The sequence below is a fragment of the Mugil cephalus genome, chromosome 21 (assembly GCF_022458985.1).
Source record: "Mugil cephalus isolate CIBA_MC_2020 chromosome 21, CIBA_Mcephalus_1.1, whole genome shotgun sequence".
NCBI lineage: Eukaryota > Metazoa > Chordata > Actinopteri > Mugiliformes > Mugilidae > Mugil > Mugil cephalus.
In genome coordinates this window covers 12,073,709-12,086,203 of record NC_061790.1, presented here as the reverse complement: position 1 = coordinate 12,086,203, position 12,495 = coordinate 12,073,709, and the positions used below count along the sequence as shown (strand labels likewise).

At 43.3% G+C, this 12,495-nt stretch overlaps 1 protein-coding gene across 1 annotated transcript; it reads right to left on the bottom strand.

Annotated features, from left to right (window-relative positions):
• Nucleotides 1-3,161: 3,161 nt before the first annotated feature.
• Nucleotides 3,162-8,916, bottom strand: LOC124999391 (terminal nucleotidyltransferase 5A-like). Its single transcript, XM_047574278.1, has 2 exons — nucleotides 7,475-8,916; nucleotides 3,162-6,341 (listed from the first exon to the last, which is right to left on the bottom strand). Exons 1-2 carry the CDS (start codon nucleotides 7,898-7,900, stop codon nucleotides 5,526-5,528), a joined length of 1,242 nt encoding a protein of 413 aa, XP_047430234.1. The 5' UTR covers nucleotides 7,901-8,916; the 3' UTR covers nucleotides 3,162-5,525.
• Nucleotides 8,917-12,495: the final 3,579 nt, after the last annotated feature.

Below are 12,495 nucleotides of genomic sequence, written 5' to 3'. Positions count from 1 at the left end.
TGTCTGGGATATCACACACCTTCATGTCACTGTGGTAAAAAAAAAAAAAAAGAAAGAAAAAGTAAAAGAAAAAATAGCTTCTTTTATGAATTTCAGAAGATCCTGAAACGCGCTGTTTAATATTACGGCAGTTGTTGTCTGCACCTTGGCTTCCTGTGACTTCAAAATAAGATTTAAACTGAATGAAGTTGTCTTTGTGTGCTTCCATGCAGCACTGTATCCATAATTCCGGCATTTTACAAGCTGCTAAGTGACCTCTTGGTGTGATTCATTTCCTGTTTTCGTGAAGCCCAAATTAATTAAAGATGGCAACAGTGATGTGACTCAATCTGACCTTTGCCAGTGAAAATACCCACACATGAAGTGGAGACCACAACTGTGAGAAAGGAAAGTTTTGCTCATTTTAACAATAGACCACCAGATGAGAACATTTGCATTTATATGTTAAATGTCTAACTAATTAATTTTATTAGATAACAGTATATTGGCTAAAAGTTGAATTCTATTGTGGTCCCGCGTGCCACTTCATTCTTCATCCGTGTATATATATGACATTGTAAATAATCAATGTCTCCCTTACAAATTATAATTTAATTTAGAATATCATATTCTAGGAGGACATTTATCAGTGTTTTTAGTTTTAATCTAATACCCTGTGTTATTCCTTTTGGTTGGCTTCAGCATATATATCACAACAACTTGGCTGGCACTGTGCTATCGTGTCTATCTGCCTGCCTTTCTTATGTGACTCGGTACTTGGAAAGCCAAAACAAAAAACGTGTGCTGGAGTGATCCTCCTGGACTACAAGGAGTAACTAAATCTGTAGTAAATAAATCTGTCAGCGCTTGTTTGAAAAGATAAATCTTTTTTTCTTCTTCTTCATACTTCTTTGATGGCTCTTCTTAAAGTCATGGCTGTGGTATTTTGCAAAACTCGAGTCTCATCTTTGAAGGCGGTCCACAGCTTTGTGTTTTCGAGCAGATGTGGGATTCCCACTGTTTTCTCCCTCTCGTGTGCATGTCCCAAATCTTGAGCTAATAAGGTCACTCGCGGTGGATTAGCACTTCTTAGGCAACAGTTTGATACCGTGAAAATACACTTAGTTTGATAGTTGTCAGAAGAAAAGGAAATGTGGAGCAAAAAGAATGAATATAAAGTAAGAGAAAGTGAAAAGCAATAGGGGGCAGGTCTGTCAAAGACCCCAGTTAAAACAAACAAATCATGCTTCTTGCAATGTACACATATGTCACTGACTCATGTGTACAGATGTGTTTGTTTGTGTGCTTTTTGCTTTGTAGATACCACTATGGTTTTTTTGGAGTTTTTTTTTTTTTTTTTTTGTAATGTTTTTGTAGTTATTTTATATCTCAGTCTCCCTTTAAAAAGAAAGACCAGGCCAGGCCATAAGTGTTTGTGTGATGGGTATTTCAAGAGAACCGTAGCCATAACATAGATAAAGTTACTGTAGCCTTGTTGGTCAGCCTAAAATATTTGTAGCCCAGATAGCTTTTCTCTTGGGTGAACAAAATGGAACAAAAACTGCAACCTGTTGTTTCGATCCACAGAGTCAGCCCTTTTTTTTAATTTATTTATTTATTTTTTATTTTCTCTGTGACAGCTAGGAAAGTCACAGCCCTTGCCTGGAAAGAGATATGGGCAGAAGCAATTAATTTTCATTTAAAGCTGCACTAAAATGGCTTGTTTGGAACAGTTCACACTAGTTGACCACAGGTTAAGCAGAACGGCCTTTTCGTTATTTGGAGCCGAAACTTGAACTGCACATTCTTTGGACTTATGAGACCCATGTTAGCTAGTTAAAATGAAGCATAATAAGGGAGGGTTTTGTTTTTGTTTGTTTGTTTTGTTTTGTTCCGTTTTGAACGCCGCGCAACATCCTCAGCTCAACCACCAGATCGACAGGCCTCCTTAAAGCAACATAGTAGCACACTTCCTACGCAGACTGCGTTATTGGGTTAGCTCTCGTCCTCATTGTGCAATAGATTAAGTGCCTCAATCCCTTGTTCTCAGTTCCCTTTAAGGACTTGATCAGGAAGTGGACTGGATTGTGTGTTTTTTTTTTTTTTTTTTTTTTGCTGCCCTTTCCTTCGTGAGCGGCCTAAAAGACGGCTCGAGATGGGGCAGGTATGTGTTACAGTACAATAGCCAGCAAATCTCCACACAGTAGCTACACCAGAGCTTTGACTACATGCTTATGAAGGGAGGCTAATCAGCTTTTGGCAGATGGGCTAATGTCCTTACAGTGGCTGAGAGGGGGGCCTATATTTAGCGTCCACTCTCTCCCTCTTAATAGGGGATAACTCTGGCCCTGTTCTCCTCTCCATAGCTCATCTCTCGCTGAAGACATTCAAGAAGACAGAGGGAAAATGACCGGGAATTAGTAAAGACACACACGCGCAAAAAGCTTAAAACATGTTCGCACACGTATATACAGTTTATAAAGTGTGTTGTCAAGGGACACTGAATGATCTCACCAACAAGACAGAAGAGTTTGAAACATTGGGAAGCTTATTAAAAGCTTAGAAATTAGGTTAAAGGAAATGGGGCGGATGGAAAATAAACAGAGAGGCGGACAGAGAGACAGACGGAAGAAAGAGAAAAAAAAAGATGAAACAGATCACAAAAGAAACACAAAGTGGAATATTTTTCTCAGCGTCAGCAGGGAAAGTGACATCTGGAGGCTGGAGCTTCCGGGCATTAGAGTAATGCAGACCTGGAGCCAATCTCCTCAACAAGTTACCATGTGTCCCTGGAGGCCAGGGCTCTGCTGGTAGTACGGTCTGGTGCAATATACCTGCTATTTCAGATACTCTCAAAGCTAATGAGGTTGGCAAACGGCTTGATGACGGCTGCCGGCGATCATTGACGTCCGCCACTGACGTCTCTTGGCGGGGAAATCCTTCACGTTCAGCTGTCACCTGCTGGCAGGAACAGTCATGCCCGCTGAGATTGTGAGGGCACCTCAGTACATTGACCTAATGAGGACTCTTGCGCCGTCTATCAAAACAGTATAAATGCCAAAGCAGTTTAACCTAAGCCCATCTGACTTAAGTTTTCATTACAGAGAGAGGTCTAAAAAAAAACATCAAAAAGTGCTATGTGGTTAGTGTGTGTGCAGTAACAAATAAAAAACTCATATTTCTTTCTTTTCTTGCTTTTAATCATCAAGTCGGCAACTTGAACACACTCATCTGATCGTCATGACCAAACAGGACGGCAGTTTAACACACTGAGGAACAATCTCTTTAGAGCAACAGAAATCCACGCGAAACAGCTGCGAGCACACATACCCTACAATGAACACAGGTTGGACGAGTGTAATCGACCTAGCCGCCATGCATACCTGCTCTTTGTCGGCCAAAGTAAAACACAGATCTCGCACACAACAACAACATACTCTTGGATTCAGTCACACAGTTTTGGCTGCTACCGTATGCCAGTCGAACACTGTACAAAAATAGAGATTGATAGAAAAATAGGAGATCTGACATGTTGGAGAGAGTACGCAGTCAGCATTCAAAGCTAAAAATGTACACCTGTTGTTTTCATGATCCTCGCAAATGCAAACCCAGACTATGTTTTATTACCCTTCGAAAATCCATGTGGTTGAAATGAACATGTGAAATTTGTAATATTTTTTTACTGTATTATTTCCTCTGTGAGATTAAATTTCAGTGGCTGCCATCTAAGAGAGGATTACATACGCCCTGGTCGATGAGCTCACATCACAGTTCGAAGCTGTTCTCGTTTCGTATCTCAAGTATTCTCTCTGCCGGGTCTCTAGCCCCAGTAGTATTCCTGTGCTGATTCGACCTTGCGCACACAATTCAATTGCCGGCCCCTCGTACAGATTGTGTCCCCAACCTTCTCTCTTTTTGACATTTTTCATGGACAGTGCATACATTACGACAACATCACGCCTTCGAACTGCACACACAAAATACATTAAAAGGGATCATCATCATGCATTTGATGAAAAAAAGAAGATATAAAAAATGAATCATGTTTCGATTGTATCACAACTTTCCAGTGTCATTTGCGCATTTGCATGTCTGCTTCATTTACTTTGTTTATTCCCTTTTTTAACTTAATGCTACCCTGCAGAGTTTCTTTTAGTCTGTATCCTGCATGCGCATGAGGACGCATGGGGTTGGCGGCTGCAGTTCCTTCGACAACCCCCTAAAAACCTGAAGAAACCCTCGATGTGTTTTGCTGGGTAGTGTATAAAAGTAAAGATAACTCTGCTTCCGAGAAACCGCCACAGATCGGCTTTAAGAAAGCTTAATAAGTATATTTCAAATGTGCACTCTTATATCTTGATCTTAGCGTCTTTTTGATTGTCAACATGACCACTGATCCACCTTGTTGTGCAATAAAAGAGTCGATTCTCTCCTTTATCCGTTGTCTCAAAGACAAATCTCGTTCTCTCTGTGTGCATTTATGTACAAGTTAAAATCTATTATACTCTAGTAAGCATTTTTGCTCCACCCCACCCCCAACTTCTACAGATGATGAGATTATGTTGTTACTTCCTCTTTTCGTAATCAGGATGTGAACTTGTCCAGTAAGATGGCTGGTATAAGAGCAGAGACTTCAGCTAAACGCTTTTGAAAAGATGAGTTTGTCTAACACCTGCGTCTGTGTGCGAGGCCCTCCTCGGCGTTGGTAAATTCTCTGAACCCTGATACATTCATTATCACCTTGAAAATGTCAATGAGACAAATCAATAGTCCGCCATGATAAAGAATCACAAAAATAGCTTTTCCCTTTAGGCTTTAACTAGGCACTTAAAATGAGTATTTCTGTACAGAAATAAAGCATGCATTGTTTTGTTGTTTCAATTTTTTTTTTTTTTCAGAAACACTTGAGTAGCAAAGTAGATTTGTAAACAGTAACCAGTTCCTCTTTTTGCATTGTCTGTGACAAGAAATTTGCACACCCACACATACACAAGAAACACACACAGTGCACATGGAAAATATCTGAATGAATCAATGTCTACAGCACATCGCGTTTGTCCTCTGCTACTCGTATTCTCGTATTATGCTGTATGTGGGCATCTGTTCCGGTTCGTAATGTGAGGAAGATGGGGATATTGTTCATCTTCAGATATGTGAGTTCCTTTGGGCCGAAACTCACGAAGCTGTCTCATCCGGGCTGATGATGACGCCAAGACTCTGTGTCTGCTGTGGTTTGGTCTAGAAACCCTCAAACTGATAGGTCAGCCTCTCTCGCTGGCATGTCTCCATGTGTGCTCAGCACATCCTGCTGTAGCACCCAAGCCCAGGGAGAGATCCTTTCCCTTGCCCACTGCCTTCACCCTGGTTCCTTGTAATCATCTTCCTTCCTTCCTTCCTCTACTCTCTTCTTTCATCTGCCCTCTAGGTCTAATTTTGCCTTTTCATTTCAAGGAAGGAAGAGATATAAAAACAAAATATCACCATCCATCCCTTTTAAGGTGGTATGACTTCCACCAGTTACGCGAAAGTGCATGGATGTACACAAGTTAGTTACATGGCAGCCAGGTGGCGTACATGTGATGCTGTGAAGGTAGAAGGTACTGCTGATGAGGCGAGGGTGGACAGGAGTAGACAGGCTGAACCTGAGCCACGTAATAGTTGCTGAAGTTGCCATCTGAGACGTAAGGGGCCGGCTGGTAGAAACAGGTGACGTTGGCAGCGTTGGGGATGGCGTTCTGCTCGACCAGGACGCGAAGCGCCAGCGACGATATGAGGCTGAGCGTCTGGCGCCTCTCGTGGCCCATCAGGCACACCGTGCTTTCCTGCACCACATCGTACAGCGTGGCCAGGTAGTCATACTTCCTGTCCTCCAGGTCCACGAAGTGGTTCTGTAGATAGGACTCTAGCTTTCTCCTCTGCTCATTCACGTCAGGGAAGTCTATGAAGAAGCGCGAGCACATGTAGCGCTGGAGCAGTTTCATCTCGGTGTCGGAGGCTGCGCGGAAACCCCGCACCAGCAGGTGGCAGTACTTCAGCAAGCCCCCGCCGCGAATCTCCTCGGGGCTCCTGGTGCAGATGAGGCGCTTGCGCAGGTGATCGAGAGCAGTGGGGAAGTCACCGTAGACACTCTCCCCCAGGATTGTCGGGTGGAAAGTGGCGGCCATGGGGTGCTCGGAGCACTCGTAAAAGAGGAGAAGCGAATCCAGGCGAATCTGGAACGAGTCCACGCTGAACTCAAACTGCCTCCGGAGAGAGTCCACAAACTTGAGCTCCACATTCTTGCCACGATTGTTGGAAAGTGAGATGAGACTCCAGCGGTCTGAGTCATTACACACCTTCACCATCTTCTGCACATAAGCCTCCTGGAAACAAACACAGGGAAAATGTAAATGGCCTCACAGGTGTCATGTTTTTGCCGGTTTTTATCATGTCAATTAGTCCACCAGTGAAAACACTGGAACAGAGAGAGTTAAACTCTAGTTGTACCCCATTCATACATAAATATCATCAGAGCACAGAGAGCAAGAGTAATGATAATCATTAATGTTAAAAAGAAATTGCTCACTCTCACTCACAGATAAACTTTACCTCTGTACGTTGCAGTGCTTGCACAAGGTACAGCCACGAAAGGAAAGAAAATATTCTTCTTAAGAAGAATACGTATCAGAGTTTTCAGATTCCATCTAACTGCAGGCATAAAGCGTAGGGTTTCGGCCTTGTCTGCGTCTGTGAATCAGCTCCTCCTCTCTTCCTCCATTTCGTTAGCCTAATACTATAATCACTAAGTCATCTTCTGACAGACAATATCGATTTAAATACCAATGGGCTTGCGAAAACAAGTTTCTTCTTTTTTTTTTTTACTAAGAACATTCAAATATGACTTGGACAGTTGTGCTATTATGCTAATAATTTCAAAGGCATCATTATTTTCGGCCTATTTTATCAAACACTCTTTTGTCTTCTGAAAACTGTACTTGACCTGCTTGTCAGGCAAATGTGTTGGTCGTTTGATTGGTCCTGTCCATCTGAGATGGAGACGTACTGGATTAGAAAATGTTAACAACCAGTCATGGTTTGATGAGACCTCAGTACTATGCACAAGATAGAAATCTTGATTTTGTGTGTTAGTCATAATATTTTGCTCATCACATCTGTTGGTGGGCCATTAGTAGCCTGGACAGCTCTTTGTATCCAGGTAACTGAGGGCCGACTGATTAATGTGGACCTGACTCCAATTGGATTAGACAGAATCCTCTTTGAACAGGAAACCAATCTTTTTACTATTTGAAGACTTATACCTCTGTGCAAATTAGAGTTTGTTTAAAAGTTATTTAAGTGCATTTGCAAGCAGAAAACGTATGAAATGATTGAGAAATTCTCACAGCCAACTTCTGCTTAAAGTATGAAAATTCAGTTTAAGGAAATAAAGGGGAATAGGCAATTGTCACTTCTGCTTTGCAATTGTAAATATTGTATGTGCGCCTTGTGTAACTACCTTTAAGGTCACTGGTGTGATCTTTTCTTTATTCACTCCTTCTGGCAAGAAGTCTAGAAGAGAGTCCAGAACTATGTCTTTCACTATCTGAAACTCCATCTCTCCTTTCAGCTCGGCGCAAAATATTAAGTCCAGATCTTTCCACCCCAGACCGCTGTCCTCATGCAGGACGTAGCTGGCCGCGGATCCGTTCAGTCGCACCTCCCGGACATGTATCCGCTTCTCCTCCATGCGACTCCGGACAACCTTGACGATGTCCCGCGGCTTCATCTCTAGGGTGGGGAAGCTCCATCGGCCGTGGATGGGAATGGAGCCGGTAAGGATGTTGTCCAGCCGCTGCACTTGCTCCCAGTTGAGCACGCTGAGGTTGATGCTCTCCCCGTCCGTGCAGCTCGCGGTCGGAGCAGGCTCGCCACTCTTGTGCATTTTTAGAAGAGGTAGACAGTAGGATGTAAACGACAAAACTTTCCGCAAACTCCCGCTGGAGCAGTGGCATCAGCTGGAGGCAACGTTTCGTGGAATTGACCCTTCCGCGCTAAACTTTATCATAACAACAGGATGCTGGACGACATGAACTCCCTTCGCAGGACGGAAAGAACTAGCTGGGCGGCGTTGTCCTACTTCTTACATAAAATCTGCTCCGCAGACAAATTCGATTCACGAGCTTGTCCAGCATCCGCTGCCCGACTGTCCGCTCTGCTCCGCTCCGCTCCGCTCTGTTTCCGTCGCCAAATTCTGGAAAGCAGGCATCAGCTGAATATTGTTTCTTCCTCTTGCTGTCAGTCTTTAGCTATGTCCCAAAGGCGCACATCCATCACATTCGACAAAAGCCTCCCGACCACCGCAAAAGTTTTACTTCTGTCCTCTTTGGCTCACTTTTTACGCACAGTTCACTGCGCGTCCATTCTGCGCGACGTCAACTTTACGCATCGTTTTGAGACAACTGCACTTTTCACACCTACTTTCGGGAAGCGGTGTACGGCTGCTTGTCCTTTACATTTTGGCCGTCAGTCGCTCGCTGGTGCTGCGCGATGCCACAGAGATCCCACTCTACAGCTGCTGGATTAGTTGTGAACAGTGCGCTTCCCGTCTGCAGCGCCGGGGCGGGTTGGTTAGATTGACAGCCCACACCCACTAATAGCTGTCCCCACTTCCCATAGTTTCTTTGAGTGGCCGCGAGTTTGAAGGTTGAGGCGTGTCTGAGGAAAAGGCGTTACAAGCCAAGAGGAGTTAAACTCGACTCGCAGCCTAAATCTTTATCGCTTTGAATCAGTTGTTTCTTGTTCCTCCTCCTCCTACATTGTAACTCTCCCATTACTCCAAAGATGCAGCCACCAAATGGCCTGCATGACGCCACTTATCAACAATAACACTTCTTCCCACTGACCTAGTATCAGTTCTCCTCTGCCGTGTTTGATCATTTCTGAGGAAGAAGGAATTCAAGAGCGTGTGTGCGTCGTTAATGTCAGGCACAAATTCCGATCATTATTCATTCAGAGGTGAGAATACTCGTGCACGCCATCTGGGGGCGTTTTTTTTCACCCATCATGCCCTGCAAGAATTTATGTGCAGCTCCTCTTCTCTTCCAAATACAGTAATGATGTGTCCATGTGCTGAACTTGTATGTATATGTATCATATCTTGTACTGTGTATATAGTAGTTAAGCAAAGATAGTTAATAAAGCGTTTACTGCAGTTACTATCTCTGACCTGTGCAATGTGTATAGACTGTCAGTCTGTATGTGGGGTATGGGCCAGAGCCTCTGCAGGTTAGTTGTCATGGAGAATCTATCAGTGGAGAGCTTGCCGCGTATATCTGCGTCACTGCAGACGAGCCCATAAACCAGCTTATCGCAGATTACTCTCTATGTTCAGTGACACACTCCTTCACGTACACACGGGCACGAGCAGGGAGGCCCGCGCCCGCTCACACCTCAGGTTTCAAGTATTATTATCTGGATTCCCGCACAGATCATAAAACCCAGGAAGGAGCAGAAAAAGTAACGTGTGTTGTGAGCAAACTTTTAAGTACTTTTAGCAATAACGGCAGCACATCCGCAGACGTGACTCGTTCCTATTTCTTGTCATTTCACAATATGGCGCGAGGCACGTAAGATCAGGTTCGCCGTGACTAATGTCACTGTCATTTGTTTATTCACTGAAGTGTATGCCAGCTGTTTTCACTTCTTGGTGCTGCTTTGTTTCAGAGTCGCATTCGGGTTCGCACCAGCCACAAACTTGATAAGCAGAAGTCGCATTAGGTGGTTGATTTCAGTAGAAGTTGACACTAGCAACAATGACTTCATTAGGCTAACATGGGACTGTTTGTGGCCTTGATCTGGGTCGCCCTACTCCTTACACACACATTAGAACTGGGTGAATTTCAGCCTGAAACGCATTTCTGCACAAGTGAACATAAGAGTCGGTTTTCTGTTTATTTCCTGAATGCAGACAGTGTAGGATGATACAAGACAGTCGCACTCAGAACTCTCCCCATTCACCAACTAGCTCAGTGTCCGACTTACTGCCTCAGACACTTAGCATAGAGCATCTACTTAACTGACCTCTGACTTGTCAAGTGGATGACACCGGCTTGGTTTCCAGTGTCTGACGACATCAAAGGATTGACGGGGGATTTCACACAGACCCCTGGCAAACCAATCACCACATATAGAAACCAGTTTGTGCGTACGTGCGTCCCCGTGTGCATTTATGGTAGCTGATATATGCAAGCGGCAATGCAGCTCGTATTTGTATCCCGCTCTGGTCTTCTTGTTTTTACTGTACAATTTTATTTATGCCTGCTTTTTTGTCTTTGCGTGCAGATTATTGGAGCAGATGTCTCTGTTCCTGTTCATTCAAAAAGTCAGACTTGGTGAACACATGACTAAATCTTTGACCTCTTTGTTTCTGATCACATCTGATGTATCTCTATTAATCTGTTATCCCCTTCCTCCTTTTTTTTTTTTTTTTTGCTTGTCCTCTTACCCATCCCCGTTTTCTCCATTACTACACGTGGAAGTTCATTAAGAGATTACAGTGAACTCAGGAAAACGTGCCTCGTCCCTCCTCCGTTCATCACTTCACTCCCGTAACACCCACTGTTTCAATAATGTTTGTCACAACTGATACAAGACCTGTTGGTGTTAAAACCATTATCAAGATTTTTCTTTCCAAAAGAGAGGTGCACACATGTGGGTTTCCAGTGGATGTGAAGTGGATGCAATAATATTATGTTGAAGATGAGTCGTTTTTTTTTATTTTTTTAGTAAGTGTTTGTATTTAAAAGTGTTTACCTAACTATAATTATCTCTACTGGATATAATGGAGTGGCATATAAACAGAGCTTCCATTTCCAGGACATTATGTGCATCATGGTTGTGTATTTATGCTGTTAGAAGAGAAGCTCAAAATGTGAAGAAAGTTACATGACGAGAAATAACTATAACTACTATAACCAAAATATTCACGGCGATAACACAGATCATGATTCAGTATGTTATGCTCGGCCTATGCCGTTCTAAGTGTTCATGCCTTTAGCATTATTCTGAAATTACCCAACTATAACTCTTGCTGGTAGCTGGTGAGCTGTGCTGACTTTCTCTGTGTACTTCAGACAGTTGCGTGCAGAATTGAGTGGCTCCCGGTAGAGTTGATAAACGGTTAATATTACTGAAATTACTGCGATGCAGAAAAGAGAGAAAAGATGTCTGACTAGATGTTGTGCTGGAGACTGAAGGAGGATGTCTTCTCTGGCACCTGAGAGACATACATGAGAAAACTGCGTTAAAAGTGCTAACCACAGGTTCTGCACATGAGGCTACACTTTAGAACAAATACAGAACCATGCATCGAGCTTTATGCATGCAGCACCTCATGCAACCAGGCTGTTTTTACACAGTATAGTAATACAAATCTTCACACTTGTGCGTCTGTGTTTATCATGAAAGCAGCAAGAAATATATTTTATCCAAACAGCAGTAGCAGCAACAGAGTGTCATTGTAGCCAGGCGTAGAGCCCACAGACTATAATAGCAAGTGCACAGTACAGCTGCAGGGCTTGTATTCGTTAGGGGAAATTGTATTTTAGGCACAACTTCATCTGCTAACAAGGTGAATGGAGGAGGAAAAGAAACTATAGTAATGTCAGGAATCCAGCAGCTCTTGTGGTATATGGAACGACTGTATTAGACAGACGTGTTTTGGGTTGTGGTTTTTATCAGGGTCATTGTTTCGGCTAAGAGCAAAGGATCTGAACAACAGCTAGTTCAAGTATATCAGGTTGTACTGGTGTGCAGTACTGCCAAAGCATAAAGTTAGAATAAGAGGCAAACAATTATCAATCAGGTAACAACTGTCCTATTTCAAGGTAGAGTACGCTTCTTAGTGGAAGGGCTGCCATTGGAACTCCACAACCAACCACCCCCGCCAAATCCACGGATGCACATTTCCAAGGCGACGACAGAAACCAGAAAGAGCAAACAATGACACAACAAATTATGTAGCCAATGTCAACAAGGTAATAGGTGAGCAAACTGCCGCCGTTGCCGCTACGACGCTAGCACGCAGAAGTGGTGAGACGTTTTCCAAGAACCGGGGCGACTTTATAACTCCACATCCCCACATGCTCTCCTACCATAGCCACTTAATTTGATGACACATAAGGTTTTTATTGTAAAATATTCTCCTGTTTTAGCGTTATGTCCACAGAAGCTAAGGATATATTTGCACTCTGTGCTGGTTGGCCCACAATAACTGTTGTAACTGTTTTTTTTTTAAACAGTAATGAATCAGCTGCAAGCTATTGCAGATGTTCCTGTTCCTGCTGCTCAGCGTTCAACCCTTTACTTTTGACCCACACACAGAACACAGGGTCACACACCTACACTTTCTAATGCTCATTCTATATACAGACAAAATAAAACCCTCAGCATTATTTGTAATCATTTTCAACCCTGACCTCTGCAAGTGACCTTTGTTGACCTGACTCAATCTTGAAGCGCGCACTGAGTACTTTAAGC

What these genes read in the sequence shown, in the direction of transcription:
- LOC124999391 (XM_047574278.1), bottom strand. Translation starts at nt 7,900, where the DNA reads ATGCACAAGAGTGGCGAGCCTGCTCCGACCGCGAGCTGCACGGACGGG. An exon ending in TCACACCAGTGACCTTAAAG is followed by an intron (nt 6,342 to 7,474) that starts GTAGTTACACAA and finishes GTTTGTTTCCAG; the next exon opens with GAGGCTTATGTGCAGAAGAT.